This window comes from Leptinotarsa decemlineata, unplaced genomic scaffold (genome assembly GCF_025532065.1).
Source record: "Leptinotarsa decemlineata unplaced genomic scaffold, Ldec_3_MD MMD2_P_RNA_scaffold_12, whole genome shotgun sequence".
Classification (NCBI taxonomy): domain Eukaryota; kingdom Metazoa; phylum Arthropoda; class Insecta; order Coleoptera; family Chrysomelidae; genus Leptinotarsa; species Leptinotarsa decemlineata.
In genome coordinates, this window is record NW_027412526.1 from 6072334 (window position 1) to 6096444 (window position 24111).

Here is a 24111-nt window from a genome sequence, read left to right on the forward strand (position 1 = left end):
AGGCTTGGCTCCCTTGCAACGTATGGCATTTATTATTTCGGGTTGATGGTTTATTCGTTATTCGTTCATGGGCGGTGCGTTTGACATTTGTTGATGCAGGATACAGTGTGATACGTACTACGTAGTGAGTGATAGTGTTTTTTCGGGCATATTATGTATTTATATTACAAATTAATGGCAAAGTAATGATACCCAAGCATTTTAAGAAAAAAATAATCATAATTATTTGTCAATATCTTTTAATTTATTGCGATGAATAGCCTCAAATTTTATGGGGAGGCTAAGCCATCCTTGCCTCCTCTGACGAGCCGCCGCCGCTCGGTAGAAGCCAAGAGCTTCCAACGCCGCTTGACTGCCCAAGAATATTTTTATTGACTTGTGTATGAGGTAGGTTCCTAGGCAGGTTAATATCTCTGTCCTGGGTCTGCGACTGAAATCACCTGCACCAGAACGGGGAGGTGTTTTTGATCCATCCGTGAACCAACAACTATCTGCTCTTGATATTTCCTACTCCGGTGGATCCAGTCTTCTGTACTCCATAACAGTACTTTATAAGGTAGTTGGTAGTTGACAGTTGGAGGCATAAAGTCAGAGGTCATTTCCAGAATGCTGTGACTTCCAGTGCCAACCAACAGTCTGTTGCAATCTACATTAAATTGATTTGTGCAATTGGCAATGTGTACAAGTCTATATGCAGTCATCTAGCCTCTCTCTCCAGAAAAATGTGGAGAGGAGGTAGATCTAGAAGGATTTCCATGGCCGCTGACGGTGTGGTACTGATGGCACCACTGATAGCCAGACAAGGCTGTCTCTGTAAGCCAGAGAGCTCGCTTGGGCGTTTTCTGTAAAGCCTTCGGCGACCAGGCAATTGCACCATAAGTGATCATTGGTCTGACAATCACATACATCCAATGGATTTGTTTGGGACCTAAACCCCAAGTTTTACCACAAATCTTTCGACATGTTCATAGGGACAGCCTGGCTTTGTGTACAATTTTTTCCAAGTGAGCATTCCAGGTGAGTTTTTTATCAAGGACAATGCTTGACTCGAGTAGTCCAACAATAATGTAATGTCCCTTTTTCTCTAGAACTAGTCGAAAAGCCACTACAGAACTTATTGGCGCATTTTTCGGTACGATGACTTCCCACATTTCTCGATTTGCGTCATCCAATAGATGTGGTATATGAAAGAAGGTCGACTTGATCTTTGCTTTCGGAAACCATACCAATGGTCGCTAAAGATCTTCAAGCGTTACAAATATTTGAAGACATTTTTGTAGCCTCCCCCATGATTTTCGATATCACTGGTAATGAAGGAAGATTTCCCTGCAGTAAAACATTTTTTATACCTTGATTGGGTGCAGGATGAACTCGAGCCAAATCATTCATTCCCGTACCTTCCAAAATGCTAATTCGCCAGTAAGTGAAGCCGAACGATACCCAATAAAATGATTACCTGTTTATACAGCTATAAAATCGGTAGTTGAAGAAATACGGTCCTCAGATTAATATCATTATCCACACAGATAAGCACAATCGATTTGGCGTTATCTTCATTGTGGACTAATGTATCGCCCGCGTTTGAATCGTGTTATTTAAACAAGGTACCCACGTACATATCTAAAAATACAGTAGTTACATCGACAACAAGCGAACCTTTTCAATTCGCGTACATCGAAAAAATCTCCAGTGTTTACACTTCCATCAGATTAGCGAGATTAGACCGGAGAGAAAAAAAATCAAACATCATTATTCTGTCATCCGTCCGTACGCTAGCGCCATTAAATTTCAATATAAATAAATTCTCAACGGAAAATATCGGGGTATAATGTTTGTTGTGACGTTTATGTAAATGTTTGGATTCTTTGATTGAACGCAGATTGCGCGAAGATTTTGAAATAAAACCATTATTTTCTACTTCAGTTTCTTGTAGGCATGTCGAACAGTTGAAAGTGTGCGGGAGATTTATTACGCGTCGTAAAAGACGTTTATTTTACCGGGGAAATATGATCCCAGTTGTTTATTGCATTTGCTTCCTCTTTCTCGCTTGCCGGTGTCAAAATTTTCAGGAAATCGAAGGTAAGTGACATCATTTTATTATTGGCGACATAATCGCAATGATTGCGGTTAATATTTACATAGTGCGGACGAAAAAAGGCCCCTTCTTAACTTTTGAATGGGACAAGATATCTATCAAGGTTGGACAAAGTTCTTTTCATTAACAAATATTGTTTCGCCACTCGTCTACAGGTCTATCAACTTTTTTTTTAATGGAAAGGAAGGTCTTGTGCAGGGTCTATATTCGATAGGTACTGGTTTTTTTTCGAAATCGGACCAGCTTTTCATGAGTAATCAGCAATTTTATGTATATTCTTTTTGAGAAACTGTAAACTACTGATAAATATCATAATTTCAATAAAAATTTCACTCGATCCTCGTTCCAGTTTACCCAAATAAATGTTGAAAATGTTTACCATCCACTTCCTGAAAATAATGGAGTATGTTTGCAAACTCATCTCATGCAATTTGCCATTTTTCTGGGGCAATTTCGTTATACTATCGGACCTTTTATTCATGGGTCAGTTAGTGTCCGACCGAAACTGGTTTTTACGACCGAAACCGAAACCGAATTACGGCAACGGTCTCAGTTTTAGCCGAAACTGAAACTTCCTTACAAGGATTATGTTTCGAGGGAAAAATAAAGAAAATGTTATTATTCAGTCAGTCTTTATTTTTTATCTTTAAATCACAACGTTATGAAGTCTTCGACATTTTTACTTTTTGATAATCAACATAACAACCCCTTATTTAAGAAAAAATACTTGAAATATGCAATATGCGAATGCAGTTTTGGTCGTAGTTTCGGCAGGTTTGCCACCGAAACTAAACCGAAACCCGTTTTTTTCCCGAAACTCGACCGAAACCAAAACCGAACTTTCGGTCGGACACTAGTTAGCATACACGATAGTATAGTATCCACGGAAAATATAACATACTTTCGAAGCGTTTATTTTTGAAATTAAGGAGTAGAGAATAAATTAGACATACTGACGAACTGAAAAATGATTCAACTCACTGCCGAATAGCTGAATATACAGTGTGTAGAGGCAAATGGAATAAATTCATTATATCGGTTACTGTACATATTTAAAAAAAAAACCCGAAACACGTCAAATGTAAATTATAATTTGACATTCTTGTAAGAAACCACTATCGACATGGTACCCGAAACGCGGTACCCGAAAAAACGCGGTACCCGAAAAAACGCGGCGCCCGAGGGATTGGATAGAAATTAGTCAGTCATAGTTAGTCAACTTGAGTCAGCCAGGCGAGAGCATTGTTATTCATTAAGTTGTTTATATCCAGATCGGAAAAGGGGTGATGGTTTATTCGTTAAGTTCAATTGTGAATTGATGATGTATCTTTGGGTAAAATATATTTTTTACGATTATTATATCTGCTTTTCTTATATTCTTCAACGTAAAAATTCCACCTCTACCTTCAACCCCCTTCGAATGACAGGGTACAACCCCCAATTTTTTTATTGCGTTTGTGATATATCGTTTGAAAGGTCTTTTCATTCTCTATTCAAAAATGTTATCGCTTTCAAGTTATCTGATTTGAGTTCATCACTCATTGTATTGGCAGCTGCTTTTTTATCTGCCCCACACGACCAAGCTCGCGAAACTGCTTCTCTGTTTTGCTTATTGTTCCTTGAGATATGGGCGGTAAATTAGGACATTTCTCATGAAATAGGCGAGCTACTTCGTTGTGATCGGGTTTTATCTCCGTAGCCAATCGTTTGTAAAACTGTTATTTAATGCATTTCCCTTAATCTAACCATTTGTCAGACTTGAAGTTAACGAACTTTAAACTTAAATTAAAATACTGACAACTAATGTTGTGATATACAAAAGTCGACTAGGCGTTTTAAACTACCATTGCCACAGAACATTGCTTTGGTTTTTGCTTACTTTCTTATTATCAATAACTCAACATGAAATAAGTTTTGAGTATATTGCAATAAGTTTTGAGTGTATTTTATTGAATTTTGATAACCACACGATTTAAATTTATTTTATATTAATTGTTGCAATAAACTTGAAAGCGATAACATTTTTGAAAAGAGAATGGAGGGACCATTCAATCGATAGGTATATCACAAACCTATACTTCCCATTTAAAAAATTGGGGGTTGTACCTATCATTCGAAAGGCATTGAAGGTAGGGGTGCCATTATGACGTTGAAGAATGTCAAATTATAATTTACATTACAATTTATTTCATTTGGCAACAGTATTGCTTGAGAAAGATTTTATCCGTGTTACTATTAGAGTAAAAATCTCAGAAAACTCATTGTATATTTTCTGGGAAAGAAAATTTTTGGCTTTCTACTACTCCATCTTGATACAAAAAACAAGGACGAGGGAATCTTCCAAGGAAAGGAAGGAAGTAATCAATTTCAAAATAAGTAACTCTATACATGGATGTGTAGATCATGCAAAGAAGTAACTTTCAGACACAAACTGAAAGAAAGTCCTCCTGAAACAGCTACTTTCATATAAACATTGAATTACACGAAAGAAAAAAATATTTCGAAACATATTTCTATATGAACACTGAATTATACAAAAATTAATCACTTCTAAAAATAACCCCTTCAATTCAAGTATATTTTCATGACACTGCCCAGCATAAAATTCCTGATATCAAATATTTCACCGAGTTATGGAAAAACTATTTTCGGTTGCCCAAATTTATTTGTTAATACATACTGAAAATGAACAATTTCACTTCAATATGCTACAATAAAAATAATTTTACTCTGATATGCGTTTGGTTTAAACAGAGTGTATTCTCCTCTTGCAGAGATAACAGCTTTCTTACGACGAGGCATGCTTTGGATCAGATTTTGGATTACATTCTTCGGAAGATTTTTCTATTCTTGTATCAGTATGTCGCGTAGCTCTCTAGACTTTCTGGGAGCCGATACATTTATCCGTAAATGTTTCTTAAGCTCATCCAAACATGTTCAATGGGATTTAAATCCGAACTGTGCGCAGGCCAAACAAATCGCGTGAGTTGAACCTCGTCAAGATACTGAGTAACAATAGTATTTTTCATATTACTGAAAATAATGCCTTTTTACGTAAACTTTATCCGACCTTGAAGTTTTGTCCTGTCCAGAAGTTGAGGGATGGAGCTTTTTACGTACCCATTGTCTTGTTATTTTCGAGTGTGTTACGTTAATTACTATTCCCATACACAAACACTTTCAGCAGTTGTCATTTTTTTTCAAGTTGCAGATTCTCTATTTCTATTTTGGAAGATTGATGATTATTCAATATTTACACAAAGCAGTTAATATTTGAAGATACATTCTTTGAAACTTTAAAATTATAATACTAATAAGAAATGACAATATCAAATTCAACATTCCTATGTGTTTCTTTTATAAATGGCAGTGGTCTTTATGTAAACTAATGAACTGTAGAACCTTATTATCATTTCTCTACAATATTAACTGAGATAAATCTCAAAAACAAACAGATATGTTGTTGAAATCGATTTTTTTTGTAGTCCAATATTCGAGTGATGATAATTTTGATATCAACAAACTGCTTTATATTAAATACTGATAAACAAACTGTTCTTGCTTGAAAATCATTATTCAAACAAATAAAGTAAACGAATTATATCATTGGCCTGACGAGCAAGGTATTCCATTTCCAAAAGAAAATATCTCGAAATATGAATTGATATGTAAATTTACCTTTAACCTGTTTGTTTTGAACTGTTTGTACCAATTATTTATAATAATAATAATAATAATAATAATAATAATAATAATAATAATAATAATAATAAGGATCTCCATCAGTCCTTGAGGGTGGTGGAAGAGTACACGCATGCTATCGGTATGAAATTCGGGATAGACAAATGTGCAATGGTTCATCTCAAAAGAGGACGATGCGGGGACTACGGAGAGGATGTGCAGCTCGTAGATGGAAGCATCCTACACCATCTGGATGCCGGAGAGACGTATACTTACCTCGGGGTGGAACAACGCCACTCACAAGAGGTAACTGCAGTGAAAAACTCTCTCCGCGGCAAGTATCAGCACAAACTTCGACAGATCTGGTCATCGGAACTGTCGGGGAAGAACAAAGTAGCTGCAACAAATATGCTTGCCGTTCCAATCTTACTCTACTCGTTTGGAGTAGTGAAGTGGACTCGGGAGGAGCTGTATCAACTCGACGTAAGGACCCGAAAAATGATGCATCTCTATAGGAGTTTGCATCCCAAATCGTCCGTTCCACGGTTATACTTCCCCCGACAACAGGGAGGTCGTGGACTTTTGAGTTTGGAGTGTCTACATGACAGAATGGTACTGGATACAGCCTGTAAAGTCGTCAGGAGTTCGGATCCCCTTCTGTGCATGGTCCGTGACCATGAGAGAGCAGGAATTGGAGCATTTCTCCTTAGGGCAGCTGCTCGAGCAGCTGATGAACTCGGTATAGTTTTCGACTCTGAACGAGGTGACTACAACTCTGTCACCGAGCTGGAACCCGTTCAGCAAAAAGCTCAGATAAAAGCCGCAGAGATCACCTTACTTCTGCGAAGACACAGGGATAAGCCAATGCATGGGGTCTTCTTCAATAACATTGAAGACCTTGGCTTATCAAAGCGCCTGACGTTCGCTTTTCTCAGGTCGAGTGGGCTGAAGTCGGAAACTGAGGGGTTCATCATGGCTTGCCAGGATGGTGTCTTCAACACCTTAGTCTACCGCAGTCGCGTGATGGGTATAGAGGTTCCTGACACAAGGTGCAGGGCCTGCCGCGAGGCGCCCGAGACCCTAATGCACTTGCTATCAGCATGTCCAGCATATGCGGTCTCGGCCTATATCCATCGACATAACGCGGCCCTAAGAGTGCTATATTACCATCTACGGCACTCTTACGGTATTGACGAGACACCGGTGTTGCCCTACGCTCCGGGGGATATTGAATCCGTTGTGGGGAACGAGAAGTGCCGAATTTATTGGAACTATTCGTTCCCCACCCTCAGGCTCATACAAGCTAATAAGCCTGATGTAGTCCTTCTCGACCACCAGACCAAAACGATATTTGTCGTGGAGTTTTCAGCTCCTGGCGAGACGAATATCGTCAGAAAAGAGGAGGAAAAACGGATAAAATATCGAGATTTTCTCTTCGAACTCCGCAGACTCTATCCAGATCACTCTGTCAAGATGGTCGTTCTGATTGTTGGAGTCCTTGGTGGAATGATGTCTTCTCTACTCTCGAATCTAAAAATCATACCGGCTTGCCGCACTAAGGCAGAAATCTTAGCCGCACAGATGCAGAAGGCTGTCATTCTTGGCTCACTGCGTTTGCTCAGGGCACATGATTCTCGGACCCAATGATCACTTACCCCACGGTGTGGGGAGTGGTCATTGGTTGAATATGCTGGCGCGCCCTCCCGAATGTGTCGGGGCTTCGGGGGATAGGGCCTGACCAGCGCACACTACGGTGGAAAAAAAAAAAAAAAAAAAAATAATATGTGATGTAGTCCTTCTCGACCACCAGACCAAAACGATATTTGTCGTGGAGTTTTCAGCTCCTGGCGAGACGAATATCGTCAGAAAAGAGGAGGAAAAACGGATAAAATATCGAGATTTTCTCTTCGAACTCCGCAGACTCTATCCAGATCACTCTGTCAAGATGGTCGTTCTGATTGTTGGAGTCCTTGGTGGAATGATGTCTTCCCTACTCTCGAATCTAAAAATCATACCGGCTTGCCGCACTAAGGCAGAAATCTTAGCCGCACAGATGCAGAAGGCTGTCATTCTTGGCTCACTGCGTTTGCTCAGGGCACATGATTCTCGGACCCAATGATCACTTACCCCACGGTGTGGGGAGTGGTCATTGGTTGATTATGCTGGCGCGCCCTCCCGAATGTGTCGGGGCTTCGGGGGATAGGGCCTGACCAGCGCACACTACGGTGAAAAAAAAAAAAAAAAAAATAATAATAATAATATGTCTTTATTCACACTTATTCACACTTAAATTACCCATTTTATATAGTTGAATAAGTTCGTAATCGAAAGAGAAAAATGAGTTTTCTATAATTTCGTCTTTGGGCATTTTCTTTACAGTAGGAAAATTTAAATGAGCTTGACGTCTATGCCATTGATTTTGTTTAGAGTCACGGCAATGACCCTTGCTTCGTATTATTATTTTTCCCTCTTATGTGAAATAATCCGTTAATTTTGATCGATTTTGCACTTGATTTCTCTACTTGGAGCAATTATTTTTGAATGATCGATTTCCTTCAAATATTATTCCCAGACCCTTCTCAGTTGCTACATTCGTCGATAATGAATTCGTCCTCAGTTCTGGAACGCACAAAACATTTTTAAGTAATGCAAAGAAACCTCCATTTTCTTCGTCCAATTCCAGTTCAATGTCTCCATACTTTATATTAGCTATTATAGCAACCGTGTTCTGTTTGTTGAAATTTATGAATTTCTGAAAATTTGACGTCATATAAACATTGAATTACACTTTCGAAACAAATACTTTTATATGAACACTAAATTATACAAAAAACAATTTTCTCTATTCATTGAATCAGATATAATTCACAGGATTCCTACACAATATAGTGAATTGGAGAGGTAGTAGATGAACGATGTTTGTACCAGCTCATTTCAAGGTCGTGCGTCACTGGAAAGTGTTTCAGAGAGCGTGAAAGAGAGAAAGTGTGACGTAATCGATGCAGGATGGAATGAGTCTCGTAGAGGTTCAAAGAGCGTAGGCCCCCTTGCCATCGGCCTCCTCAGTACTCCACATCATCGCTCAGGCCCTCTTGAGACTCCGCATCACGTCACGTGATCCTAATTAAAAAAAGTTTATAGGTGTAAGAATCGAACCCAGGACATCGACGTGGTAGACGTTGTCCTTAGCCACCAAACCAACGTGGAATATTGAAAGTAATTGCGAATGGTTGGTTTTTATAGTGGAGGTTTTCTCGGGACTGAAATTGACTCATTCATTATACTTGACCGCATTTTTTTTAATTTTCGTAGAGTGTACACTGTCATCCTGTGTAACACCGTCATCCTCACTGCGGTAGACATCCGATATTTCGCAGTAAGACACATGCATGATCTACATATGTTTGTATAGAGTTACTTTTTTCAAATTGATTGCTTCTTTCTTTTCTTTGGAAGATTTTCACATTTTTTTGTTTCAAGATGGAGAAGTAGAAAGCCAAAAACCTTTCTTTCCCAAAAATATATCTCTTCTAAAAAATATACTTTCAATTTGACGTCATATGATCGATAGATCCACTGTCTAGTATCCAATATCTCAATTTGTTTTATCATTTTTCAAAAAAGAACAATTTTTTTCATTTTCTTCGGATAGTACTCAATGCGAATTTTGAAAATAGTTTTTTTTGCAAGCGGAAGTCGATGATTGGTCATTTCACGCTGGTGTACCTCAAGGATTGACAATAGAATATAATTTTTCTCTGACAATTTGATACCTACTTGTTTCATCCTTCAATCCCCAACATCAGCTGTGAATGTATATCTTCGTCAATAACGAGGCGTTTAACATTTCATCAAAAACAATAGATTTTTCAATGTATTCCTAGATTTCTTGATTGCAGTGTCACTATTTAATTTAATTTCGTCCTAGTTGAAATTTTGTTATTCACAGGTCACTAAGGCAGTAGAAAAGAAAATTGAAAAGAACCTATACCATAAGCAGAAATAAATATTTTTCAAAACAGCTATTTTTTCAGGATATTCGAATGACTACCCTTATGAAGTACAAGTTGAACGTCAAACTATGAGGGTGAAAAATGGTACCCCTATAACCCTAAAGTGTCATAACGATTTTGTTAAGTGGGAATATAAGGTATAGTGAATATTATTTTTTATCATATTGTTGAAGTTTGTAACTTTAATTTTTTATGAACAACCAAAATTTCGAAAATATTTGGCGAAGCCTGCAAATTCAATAGTTCGTAATCCTACAAGAACAAAATTAAATCATGATAACTTTTATTCAAAATTCATGTAATCATCTGTGATCATCTGTGAATTCAGAACTGTTGCGCTTGATATTTCTAAGACCGTGTGTGACATGAAGGTTTGCTGGCCAAACTTTGATGATATAGCTTGTCGGATCAATTCTGTGTATGGCTCTTCAACTCCCTGCAAGAGGCCGTCGATGGATATCTCTCGAATAGTTTCACCATCAACGCTGGTGTTCCCCATGGATCCGTATTGTCTCCAACCCTCTTTTTATTGTATATCAACGACTTATTGGAAAAAATCAAGAATCCAATATATTGCTTTGCTGACGACAGCACACTTGTCACGTCATTTCATTAGGAATCTAGGACTACGGAGGCATATCTTCACCGGCAGCACGAGGCTGCATATCTCAATGAGGATCTAGAAGTGATTTCCAATTGGGGTGAAAGTAACCAAGTTCAATTCAATGTCACAAAAACCCAGGCATCGGTTTTCTCCATTTGATTGTGTTAACCACATATATAATACTGCTACGGAAGCTACATCATTATGGAATTGCTGGAAACTGCCTGAAATGGTTTGAATCCTACCTTACCGGACGTAGACCGTTTGTTAAAACCAATAGTTGCTCAAGTACAAAGAACGTGAAAGCAGGAGTACCCCAAGGATTGATCTTAGGACTCATACTTTTTTTACAATATGTAAATGACCTGGCTACTGTACGGATTTCTGGTAGTTTCACCATTTTTGCAGATGATATCACACTTTTGTGGCATAATATAAATTACCAGAATTTATATGAAAGCATCTGTAATGACCTCAGCGAAATTAAACAATGGTGCGATGCAAATCTGGTGCCATTCAACAGTAAAAAAACTAGTATAATCACCTTTAAGTGCAATATACCAGAGATTCATATGGAAAGTACAGTTGTGGAAAATAATATTATTACAAAATTCTTGGGAATTAATATCGATGGGTGTCTGTACATCAATGGCCTATTGAAAATAATTGAAAATAGAATATGTAATGGTTCGTGACCATGAGAGAGAGCAGGAATTGGAGCATTTCTCCTTAGGGCAGCTGCTCGAGCAGCTGATGAACTCGTTATAGTTTTCGACTCTGAACGAGGTGACCACAACTCTGTCACCGAGTTGGAACTCGTTCAGCAAAAAGCTCAGATAAAAGCCGCAGAGATCACATTACTTCTGCGGAGACACAAGGATAAGCCAATGCATTGGGTTCTTCTTCAATCATATTGGAGACCTTGGCTTATCAAAGCGCCTGACGTTTGCTTTTCTCAGGTCGAGTGGGCTGATGTCGGAAACTGACGGGTTCATCATGGCTTGCCAGGATGGTGTCTTCAACATCTTAGTCTACCGCAGTGATGGGAATAGAGGTTCCTGACACAAGGTGCAGGGCCTGAAACCCTAATGCACTTGCTATCACCATGTCCAGCATATGCGGTCTCGGCCTATATCCATTGACATAACGCGGCCCTGGGAGTGCTATATTACCATCTATGGCACTCTTACGGTATTGACGAGACACCGGTGTTGCCCTACGCTCCGGGGGATATTGAATCCGTTGTGGGAACGAGAAATGCCGAGTTTATTGGAACTATTCGTTCCCCACCCTCAGGCTCATACAAGCTAATAAGCCTGATGTGGTCCTTCTCGACCACCAAAGCAAAACGATATTTGTCGTGGAGTTTTCAGCTCCTGGCGAGACGAATATCGTCAGAAAAGAGGAGGACATACGGATAAAATATCGAGATTTTCTCTTCGAACTCCGTAGACTCTATCCAGATCAGATGGTGGTTCTGATTATTGGAGTCCTTGGTGGAATGATGTCCTCTCTACTCTCGAATCCTAAAATCATACCGGCTTGCCGCACTAAGGCAGAAATCTTAGCCGCACAGATGCAAAAGGCTGTCATTCTTGGCTCACTGCGCTTGCTTAGGGCACATGATTCTCGAACCCAATGATCACTTACCCTACGGTGTGGGGAGTGGTCATTGGTTGATAATGCTGGCGCGCTCTCCCAAATGTATCGGGGCTTCGGAGGATAGGGCCTGACCAGCGCACACTTTGGTGAAAAAAAAAAACTTTAATGTCATTAAGAATAAATCTTGTGGACAAAGCTAGTGAAAAATAAATACAAATAGAAATATAAAATGTGAATATAAAAACACCTACAAAAAAGTAAAGTTAGAACAAACACTATAGTTCAATGCCGAAATTTTGTATCAACATGGTTGTGTACAGACTTGTTTGAAAATATAATCAACACTTATATAATAGACATATAAACATATATACTTATATATAATATTACATAAATAAAACACACCCATTGCACCAGACAATCAAGTGATTACACCATGGTATTTCTATCCCTCTTGGCCTCATTCTGTACAGTAATACCTCCAACATCTAATGATATTCATAAATCTTGCTTTCAGTATTGTGATTCAAACTTCTACGGACTGTTGTGTGATAATGGAAAGTGGCAAAAGATGAACAAAACCAGAGGTAGAATCCATATTGAAGCTGTTGCCGAAAAACACAACGGAATATACAGATGCTATCAAGACGACAAACTTTTGAAAGTGTTCATCGTTGATGTTGTTCGTGAGTATGATGCCTAACTACATTGCCGGGCATAAAATAAGGGTTGCTTCGTAGTTTGAAGTTATTTTTTAATTTTTTTCGGATCTCTTCCTGATGTCACTTATTTTACCGAGTCCCGAAAAAAACAAACAATTTGTGGTTGCGCAAATTCATTTGTTAATACTGAAACTGAACAACTTTATTTCAGTATGCTAAGAAATGAACAATTTTACTCTGATATGCATTTGATTGAAAAAATGTAAGGGCTTCAGTAACGAGTGTTTCCCCCTCATGCAGTGATAACAACTGGCAAATGACGAGGTATGCTTTGGATCACCCCAAACATGTTCAACGTGATTTAAATCCGAACTAGGCGCAAGGTAAACAAATCGCGTGAGTTGAACCTTGTTCAGATACTGAGTAACGGCCCGGGCAGTGTGGGGCTGTGCATAATCATAAGTAAATGTTGTGTTAACTCCAAAAAAAGGCGTGTATGGTAAAACATGGTCTTGTAGAACCTCCACAGGTACCTATGCACATTCAGTGTCCCATTCTCGATGGGATTACCTCCGTGCGGGTGTCAAACGATATGCCTACCCATGAAATAACTGATTCGCCACCAAATGAAAGTCGTTCGGCAATACATGCTTGAGCATATATCTCGCCTGGTAGTCTCCATACTCGTACACGTCTTTCTGTGCCCGTAAGGCAGAATTGTTTTCATCGGAAAACAATACATCCAATCCGCTACTGTCCAGGCTAAGTGTTCTGGTGAAAAATGCAATCCTACAATAGGTGATCAGGGAAAAACGGCGTTCCAGTAGAGATAATCCGGCAGAACGGAGTCGTTTCCTAACTGTCCTTTCACTTATCTTCACATTTCTGATTCTTGCAGTTGACTTCGAAGAGAAACTGCAGCAACTGGTCGGTTTCTCAAAGCACTAGATACGAGAAAGCGGTCATCTCTTGCTGTTGAAGTCCTGCCTCGCCCTGAACTAAGGCTTTGAGTTAGCAGACGAGCTTCCTGGTACCGCCGTCGCAATCTTTGCACACTCGAGAGACTTACACCAACGCTTCTTGCAGTAAACAAATAAAGGGCAATTTTGACATCGTCATCATAAAACTAGGGAAGAAAAAAGTGTCTCGTTTTTTGTCGAATGCTCATCTCAGAAACGACAACAACTATGTTTTTGAAGCAATTCATTAGTACATCCAGAACCCGTGGATTGGGCTACCTATCGGGCGCGGATAGGGGAACGGCCAGGGGAGTGGATGCCCTGTTCGGGAAGCCAATGTGGCCTTACGGACGAGGTCGCCAAACTCCTGGTCAGTGAGAGAAATAAGTAGGGTGAGGGGAAGTAAAACTCCCCAAAAGCCTTTGCAAAACATGCCATCGTGGACCAGCCTACCCAAGCTAAGGTGTAAGGAATCGTGCCGACAGTTGAATGGCCGCAAGGTGATATGTGGTTACGAACGATTCCTTTGGGGAACTGGACGAAACCTCATTGTAATCAGGCTACCTCTGGTAATGCGGGGCTCTGTCAGATGTAACCAACTCTTCCCTTGCTACTCGTAGGAACGCACATGAATGAAACGACCACAAAACAGAAACAACAAAAACAAAAACCAATCCCGAGGCTGGACAGAAGTGCTCACCTCAATCTAAGGCGGTGGCTGGGGATGAACAGAAATGTCCACCCAAGCCTACCGTTCGGAATTAGGCTGGACATAGCAGATCACCTCGTGATGTAATACAAAGGCGTAAGCGCATTTGCGCCGCCAAGGCCAAAAGGAGAAAGAGAACCAAAGTGGCAGGAGTGGCAGCAACTATAAGTGAACCCTCCTCCTCCCCCACTCCACCTCCAGCAGCAAGGGCACTTCCTGTGTCAGGCGCCAAGAGCTCCGCCTTGAATAAAGACAAGGAACCAGCTGTCCCTGCTCTCTCACTTGTGCACCTCCACTGAGGGAACCCCAAGAAGGTTGAAGAAGCCGCGCAACGACAGTAATGTTGCTGCACCTTCCAAAACCTTCGCGGAGGCTCCCATGAGACACCTCAAGGTTGCCAGAGTGTGTGTTCAGCCTGTCTTGACCTATACCTGCCAATATAAAGGAGATGTCTCCCAGTGACCTGTCCACCTTCCTGGAAAGGACAGGATGGCCGATGACAGATACCCTCCTTACTCTACAGATACAGAGAAATACAGTACATTCAGAATAATTCAAATAAAAACATAACTTTCTCAGATAACTTCAACTCATGAATGACCCCTAATTTCATGCCCGGCAGTGTATTAGCTTAGTTTTTGATGATGATATTATCTTAGATGAAAGCAAATTACTTGATGATCACTTAGAACTTTGATGACTACAGATCAATAGCTTTTATTATCTCGCATAATGGAATGAACTTACAGACCTTCCAGTTGCTTACTTTCGTACTTTTTACACTTTCTTAGGGAGTATCTGACTCAGATAAAAACATGATCAGTCTAAGATGATCTAACCTGTTCAACTCTGTTCCTGCCTGGAGTGACTCTCAATTTAATTCTTATTTTTTGTGAGACCGATAAATGGCAAATTCTTACCGGATCCTACGAATCTTGTTTCATAATTTAAGGTTGCATATATTCAGGTTATCAGAATTTATTTTCGTGGGAGTTTGTCTAATTTAAGTACCTCTGCTGCCATTACCAGTCCCCTACCTTGCCCCAAACTAGAAGCAGTACCTGTTAGGTTACGTCAAAAGTGAGTGGGCCTGTTCGACGACGACCCTCCACCGCAACCCGCAAGGGTTTATTGTGGCTCACACCTATTCACACTCGACCAAATGAACCCAGCTTCTTAACGAAGCCGATTAGTTTGTGTGGTGAGTGATACTTCAGGTCAGCTGGTGAGAGTAAGGCTCTGCCAAACTCTGAAAACGTGATTCTGTCCCCGGCGGGGCAAGCACTAAGTGTATGCTCTGCTGTTTCATCATTTTCCAAACACAGGCGACACACACTGTCTCCCGACAGTTCGAGTCTCTGAGAAGGCCTGTTAGACATCGTAGTTCATCCCTACCGTAGTTCTCCAACAACTGTTTGGTTTCTTGCACCAACAACTGAACATGAAGTAATCTCTAAAATAATGTCACTAAAAAATCTAAAATCGGTTGGCTATGACGAAATCCCGGTAAAACTCTTGAAATATGTTGCACGTGAACTATCAACACCCTTAACAATTATTATAAACATGATGCTTAATAAAGGAATATTTCCTGACAAATTAAAAATAGCTCATATAAAAGCAATCTTCAAAAAGGGTGACAAGGATCAAATAAAAAATTACAGACCTATAGCATCACTATCAGATATTAATAAGATTTTTGAAAGAATCATATATAATCGCCTTATATCCTACCTTGAAACATTCGAACTATTAAGTGATACACAAAACGGTTTTGGAAAGGGTAAATCGACAACAAGAGCAATTTATCAAGCTTTATGTTCAGTCATAAATAGTCAAAACAACAAGAAACATAGCTTAATGATTAACTTAGATCTTTCAAAAGCTTTTGACAAGTCAATCATAAAACATTGCTAAATAAACTTGAGGCTTATGGAATCAGGGGAACCTCAGCTAAGTTGATAGAATCATACTTATATAATAGAAAACAGTACGTGGTCGAAAAATGTCACATCACAAATGAGGTTATAAGGTCTGATGAACTAACAGTAATTAGAGGGGTACCACAAGGATCAATTCTAGGTCCATTGCTGTACATTCTCTATACCAATGAACTACAAATGGACAACAACTTAAACACTATACAATTTGCTGATGACACAACCGTTATCCTTGAAGAACAAAATGGAGATGACTTGAAAAGAAATGTGTTCGATGCTTTAAGTACCCTGGAAGCTTGGTTTGCACAAAATCACCTAAAGCTGAACCCTAATAAAACACAGGCAATCAAATTCTCACAGTCAGCTGAAAATGATTATACTTTTTCGGATGGTAAATCAACAATAACAACTAGTAAAAGTTCAAAATTCCTGGGAATTGAGCTAGATTTTAGACTAGATTGGAAATCTCATCTGGATACTTTGTCAGAAAATGTTGCAAGGCATTGCTATGCCCTAAGAGTCATCACTAAAACAATAAATGTTCAAGCGTCAATGTCTGTCTATTATGCACAAGTCCACTCAAGACTTAAATACGGCTTAATTTTTTGGGGTGCATCTGTGAACGTTAAAAAAATTTTTTCACTTCAAAAACGTTGCCTTACAATTATTTATAAATCCAAACAAACTGATAGCTGTAAACCTTTATTCATAGAAAAGAAAGTACTGACCCTATACAGTCAGTATATTCTTGACAGCATAATGTTTATTAAAAGCAATCCAAAGCTTTTTAACGACTTTGATAAAGCACACATCTACCCAACAAGAAATAAAGCAGATTTGGTTACTAATATTCCTAATTTTACTTTTATTCAGAAAAATATACCGTATACTCTAATAAAAATCTATAACAAACTTCCAAATGCACTAAAAAGCCTCTCTAAAACAACACTCAAAAATAAACTTAAAAACTTTCTTATAAATAGAGCATACCACTCAACTGATGAATATTTTAAAGATACCATCCCTTCAGATTTTACCTGCTAAAATGTCTCACATTTAATTGATTTTAATTTTTAAATGTTTTTAACTGTATATTTATTACACTGACATGTTCTACGCTCATCTGGGCATTTTACTTCATTGTAATTGAACAAATAATAAATAATAATAATAAGCTTCGAAGGGTGAATAAACGCCTTGGAGTGAGCCAATCCTGGAAGATTCTGTCATCCAGGTGTTCAATGTTTGTTTGGCAAAGCCTTAAGCGATGTCAATGACAGGTTCTGGTCCGATGAAGCTGTTTGCAGCACCCTCTTTTGCAGGAGAGTCAGCGGCCGGATTGCCTTCCAGGACAGTAATCCAAACCTGTTACTCTCTTGCACAGTATCTTCATCAATCTCATTATAGTAATAACAAGTGATATTTTAATCTTCCAGATCCAGCTTACAATGGACCTCCGCCCCAGGTAGCCCCCTTGAAGACCTCCAATGTTTCTGGTCAAATCAACATGAAGTTCACCATTCAGTGCAACGTAACAAGTGAGGAACCCCCTACGATAATCTGGTTCAAAAGCTGTTACGGTCGCAAATGCGATTTCAAATTCAATGACGTCTGCTACTGCCACATCAACACCTCCATCAGCTACCACAGCATTAGGAACACCTACCTAAGCAAATTCATGATATTCAACGCCAGAGACGTGGACAGCGGTCAGTATGTTTGTCTGGCTGTCAATCAGTATGGAGGAGGGTTCCAAAATGCCACAATCGTGGTACCGAGCAATAAGGTGGAAGAAAATGAGTCATTTTCGCTCTTGTTTCTGATACCACTGATGTTGATCCTTGCGCCGGTTGTCTTATGGTTGTGTTACTGCAAACGGAGGAAAAAGAAGTCCGTGGTGATTGTAGATCAACAGAAACAGCTCATTAGACCTGTCGTTCGCATTAATGAGATTATTTAGGAGAGTTTTTGTTGGGAGATTGTCTGTGATATTTGATTTATTTTTTTTCAATTAAATTATTGAGTTTGAAACGACGTTCTTATTGAAAATATTCCAAAACAAAAGAGGAAAGTATTTTAATATTATTAGTTCGAACTTCCACTGTCAAATATGATTCTGCTATGATTTCAAATCTATGAAAGAATAAATGAAATTAGAATGAATAGCCAAAATATCAATAATATTAAACAGTAAAACGTGAAATGAAAATACAATAAAACGAATAAAATAATCAAGATACAAAATGAAAATGACTACAGAGTAAAAAAAAAGGAAAAAAAATTAGCAAAAAATAAAGGAGTTGAATCAGATAAAAACTAGAAATAAAGCATTGATTTAATTAATATTACATAACAAAAATTTTTCAACAAGCAAAATAATCTTAAAATAACCACAAGATCATATCTTCTTTAGGAATGAGTTGATTTGAAGTAATCTTGGGATCCCTTCGGATCAGGTTTGATAGTTTTCCCACCCTTCTTCCAATTAGCAGGACATACTGAAAAAGAAATTTGGTGTTGAGCATATAAGAGTCACTCATACATCATTTACCAGTATTGAAAATGATTTTGGAAATTTGAACAAGTCATTTCAGTGTCAAAGGGAAGAACATCAGAAGGCAGGTGGATAGAGAGAAGAGAAAAGAGAAAGAATACAGGAACTCACCTTCTCCATGTTCTTCCACAAATCGTATAGCCTCAATTATCCTGAGGGTTTCATCAACTGATCGTCCGATAGGTAGATCGTTGACAGTGATGTGACGGAGAATACCATTTGGATCAATGATAAACATCCCCCGGAGAGCAACACCATCGGATTCTAACAAAACATCGTAAGTCCTGGCAATGTTTTTGTTGATATCTGAGAGTAAAGGAAATCTAAGTTTTCCCAGACCGCCTTCCTGGAAGGAAAAAATCTTGAATGCTACAATTTCACTTAGAATAATTATATTTCTCCTGTTAATGAAGTAACATAAACAAGTCATTCTGGCCACTTATACATTTTCACTACCATGGAGGAAAAAAACATGAAAATAAATCTACTACGTTTCAATAAAAGTCAGATAGGTTAATAAAACTTTTCAGAGATACTTCTCTTCACTGATTTTGTGTATATACTTTGAAAGTTGAAAAATATATGAATTTCAAATGGAAATATACCCCCTTTGGCTGGTTTTTAAGGAACTTCTGTTCTATTTTTCGAATCCCACATAAGTATCAAAATCTTTCGACATTGAATGACCCTAAAATTGTTTAGGTCGTTTGTGTAGATAATGAAGAAAATTGGCCTTTAAATAGAATCTTGATTTACTGGAACAACGTCTTTTATATAAACATTGAATTACATGGAAAAAAAACTTTCGAAACAACTAATTGTTCATGAACATTGAATAATAAAACTCTTCTTCCTATTCGGTTTGTCAATTTGTGATGTTCGAATATAAATGTGCAATTTTGAGTTTTTGTAAACAATAGTTCATTCTTCAGTGCTTTCACAACGCATGCCTGACTACAGTTATTGTGTGGCTAGTCCGATAGGTTGAATGGATTGATGAATAATTATTTACTTACTCAGTGACAAGTTGGAAAAACCTATCAAATTTTTATTCGAAACGCAGTACCATTAATGCCCTTGACATTTGACTTCAGGGGTGCAAAAATATACCAAGAAGAAACTAAAGAAGGTTAAAAAGAATTATTAACCGTGTCTAACTAAGGTGGCTCAAAGATTTTGTCCAGAAAAGAAGCTGATTCAAAAATACTCACTGATCTTTTAGTATTCATCCATCCTAAATGCGAGAAATGGGAATCAATTGAGCACCCAATCACTTCGGCATTCAATGCTTTGAAGTCTTCAATTCTTTCATCTAATGCTATGAGTTCCGTAGGACAAACAAATGTGCTGTAAAACACAAAGTGATTGAATAATGATGATTACAGATAACGAAAAAAACTATGAATATATTTGTTTTGGAAAACCAGTCATTCTATGAAGTCGTGAAAGATAGAACTGGAACCTTTGACAGTATGAAATCAGAAAAAGCACTGCTCCCGATAATGTCAACCAGGTTGACATTATCAGGAAGTAAACTTGATTAACTCACTCACATTTCATTGTTTCAGTTCAGGAGGACATTACGAAAAAAATACAATGACATACATTGAAATTAATGACATTTTTTTGGTAATTAGAATTTTCCAGAACAACACACAATAATAAACTATGTGTCTACGAACACCTTTGACTCTTTTCATGTTAGGAATCACACGTTAAGTTATCCGAGTTATATTCAAGTAACATTCAACTAATACAAACTAATCAGCTTTGTTAAGAAGCTGGGTTTATTTGGTCGAGTGTGAATAGGTGGACCTAACGTAACATTCAACTATGACTCAGGTATTAATTCTCTATTATTCTTTACAATATATTGTTTTGGACATTCTATTTCTAATATTCAAGATGAGGTAAAACACACTTACAAGTCAAGAGGATAGAAGAACAGCACCACATATTTCCCTTTGTAATCACTCAACTTGATGTTCTTAAAATCATCATTGATTACGGCTGTTCCACTGAAGTCAGGTGCTGGTTGTTGAACCTTTGGTGCCAAAAGTGAAGACGCTGAAGTTATAAACAATTATTGGTTGAAGCATTTTTAATGATTTTGTTCCCATACTTACATAAAATCAAGTTTCTTTGGGTTATGTGTTTGGCAGTCGGTACAGTAGACTTCAGTAATTGTGGCACCTAGAGAAATTCATTAAATATTGTTTCTATGAAGTAAATAAATGGATAATTTAATCAATTATTAGATCACAATAGTGATATTACAAAATATTTTGAATGACCTGCAAATGTACACAATCATCAGCAAATGTAGCAGAACCATTTGTATCGATATATGCAGGCATATCATTGAGAAACAACAGAAAAATCAAACGACCTGATATCGAGCCTTGGGGTATATCCAAGTCAACATGAAAGGAATCAATCAAAACTTTTTTAACTTATAACATTTAACCTCAATTTGATATTTCAACTTCTAAGAATATTATAGATTTGGTCATCAGTTAGTACTATTTCCGTGGTCACACTAACTTTCAACAGGAAAAGAACATTTGTGCAATGTGTTTCTGAATAAATTTACAGCCCAATCCTCAACTTACAGGCCTAGAATATTCCTCAGTATTTTGAATGTTCTAATTCCACTGTGATTTTTAGCCCAAATTACCTTTTTAGACTCTAACCTTTTTATTACTTACCCTACGAATAAAGTTATTGAATAATCCAGCCATTGGGGAATAACCGAAATGAACAGAAAGATTTTAAAATCAGAAAAAATTGACTTTTAACTTTACTGAAGTTCAAACAGTTTGAAAGGTCAGGCCACCGGTCATGTCACTGTCACTTGTATACGTCACAGTCACTGTCAGTTGTCCGTGTCAACGGATTTGTCTAACAGCAATCAGCATACATTGATTAGAGCAGCTTCAGAGGAAAACATAATTGAAATTGATAGTTTTTCCAGTTTCTTCATAAAATAAACGGAAATCATGGTTTCATAATGCAAGATTATTCAACGATGTGTTAATAATTATCATTTCAGAGATGACAAATAGGTTGTACGATCATAAAATAATTTAAGTACCAAACCGCTTTATAAGAAATACCTTGAACCAGAAATATCAGCTTCAGCAAACAAGGTACTGGTAGAGAAGCATGTAGAGTAAGATGTTCTCTTTCAATATTGGTTTCCAGTAGAGCACTTTATGCAGCAAAACCACAGAACATGTAGTTATTCTGTGATTCCTTTTTCCATTTCCATTTTGGCAAGTCAACTAACTTGCTGTGATGATCTTCTTGGGATTATGTCCTCGAAAATCTTGCCCATAGTAGTTCAAACAGCTGAATATACTGACAATCCCCACGGTTTTTATTCATTTAATTCTACTGGATGTTCACGAAAATTGACACACATTGAAAGTGATAGACCTTATAGTTAACAGAAGGTATGTCTCTTCTTTTGTAAATAAGAGATTCAAGACCTCACCTCATCTATAGACTTATAAACATTTGGGTTACGCCATAGTGGGTTTTGAAATAAAAAAAATTGATAGTCCGCAGACTCTACTTTGTGAATAAATATTTTACGATGCCCTCACAACATATGGGGACACATCAGTAACTCTTTATTTAGATAATATGTATTTGGTGATCTGAAAAGTACGTAGACTAACACAGATGGCGATATTAGTATCAAAGCCATGATTTTTAGTTAACCTTAACCTTCAAAAGGCACGTGTACAAATACATTAAACAGTATGTTATCAAATACGGTGAATATTCGAAATGTTGCTGTTACAGTGTGTTTGTACTTATGTGAAGTGATCAAAAGTGGAAAAACGATGCTTTTCCAGAATATGATGTCGAAAAACTCTGTATCTTTAGAGTAGGGAGAGTGAGTGTAGACTCACAGGACTTGTGAGCCATTATACATCCTCCCGAGGAGTTGTCCTCCTAAGTCATCGTCTATTCTGTCCTTCTCAGGAAGATGGACAGGTCACTAAGATACATCCCCTTTATATCGGCAGGTGAAGCCCAAGACTCGCTGAACACACACTCTCTTTGGCAACCTTGAGGTGTCTCACGGCGGCCTTTGTGAAGGTTTTGGAAGGTGCAGTGACATTACAGTCGTTGCGCGGCTTCTTCAACCTTTTGGGATTCCCTCCGTGGAGGTGCTCGAGTAAGGGCGCTTTCCTGCAGGTGCAGCCGGTTCCTTGCCTCTATTCAAGGCGAAGCTCTTGGTACCCGCCACAGAAAGTGCCATTGCTGTTGGAGGTGGAGTGGGGAAGGGAGAAGGTGCACTTATAGTTGCTGCCACTCCTGCTTCTACCGCTCTCTTTCTAATTTTGGCCTCGGCGCCTTAAATGCGATTACGCTTTGGCCTTTGTATTATATCACGAGGTGATCTGCCATGTAGATTGGGGTGGACATTTCTGTTCGTCTCCAGCCACCGCCATAGATTGAGGTGAGCGTTTCTGTCCAGCCTCGGGATTGGTTTTTATTTTTTCAGTGTCTGTTTTTGTGTTTGTTTGTTTCATTCACGTGTGTTCCCACGAGATAGCTGAGGCTCTGAATATGTCAATGGAACGTGTTGGACATATCGTGCATTACCTAATATTTGGGTATGCGAAAGCTCTGTTCAAAGTGGGTGCTGCGCGAGCTCACAATCTACCAACAACAAAGAATTGATGATTCTGAACAGTGTGATTCACTATAACTTTCTGCAGTCGTGCTACACCATCACAGTAGACTCCTTTTGTGAGGATATCGAAATATACCGAAAATTACGTTAGCAGCAGCCGACACTGGTCAACAAAATATGTCGGATCATGCTCCAAGATAACGCTCGTCCGCACGATTTATAAATCATCACCCAAAAATTAAACGAATTTAGCGTAGAAGTTCTCCTCCACCCTCCATACTTCCCAGACCTTTCGTCAACCGACTGCCATCTTTTCGAACACTTCATTGAATTTCGAGCAGCCAAATTTTATGGTGAAGGAATTAATGAACTCGTGTTACCTTAGCAAAGGTAACACGAGTTCAGCAAAGGCGGGTTGGCTGTCCTTGTTCCACTGCCTGAACCACTGTGTATGCTATTTTTGGCGAGTGCATTGGCTTGGGATGTGGGGGTTGAGCAAACCGGCCATCGGATGCCTGCTTCCACTTAGCCTCGCTGGATACGAGAATGACAGAATCACTTGTGGTTCTGTTATTCCCTAACTGAATGGCATCCTAACGATGGCTTAATCCTATGGTGTGTATATCCGTGCCGAGAGAATG

The 24111-nt window shown here is 38.5% G+C and overlaps 2 protein-coding genes across 2 annotated transcripts; one reads left to right on the forward strand and one right to left on the reverse strand.

The window, feature by feature from the left end:
• The first annotated feature begins 1441 nt into the window (after window positions 1-1441).
• On the forward strand, window positions 1442-18296 carry LOC111501805 (fibroblast growth factor receptor-like 1). The gene is made up of 4 exons (XM_023155720.2): window positions 1442-2079; window positions 9811-9926; window positions 12513-12681; window positions 17702-18296. The coding sequence occupies exons 1-4, from the start codon at window positions 2007-2009 to the stop codon at window positions 18223-18225; spliced, it is 882 nt and encodes a 293-aa protein (XP_023011488.1). The 5' UTR covers window positions 1442-2006; the 3' UTR covers window positions 18226-18296.
• Window positions 18297-18582: 286 nt separating this feature from the next.
• Window positions 18583-21685, reverse strand: LOC111501806 (peroxiredoxin). The gene is made up of 6 exons (XM_023155722.2): window positions 21528-21685; window positions 20946-21012; window positions 20745-20886; window positions 20031-20166; window positions 18931-19165; window positions 18583-18763 (listed from the first exon to the last, which is right to left on the reverse strand). Exons 1-6 carry the CDS (start codon window positions 21558-21560, stop codon window positions 18675-18677), a joined length of 702 nt encoding a protein of 233 aa, XP_023011490.1. The 5' UTR covers window positions 21561-21685; the 3' UTR covers window positions 18583-18674.
• Window positions 21686-24111: the final 2426 nt, after the last annotated feature.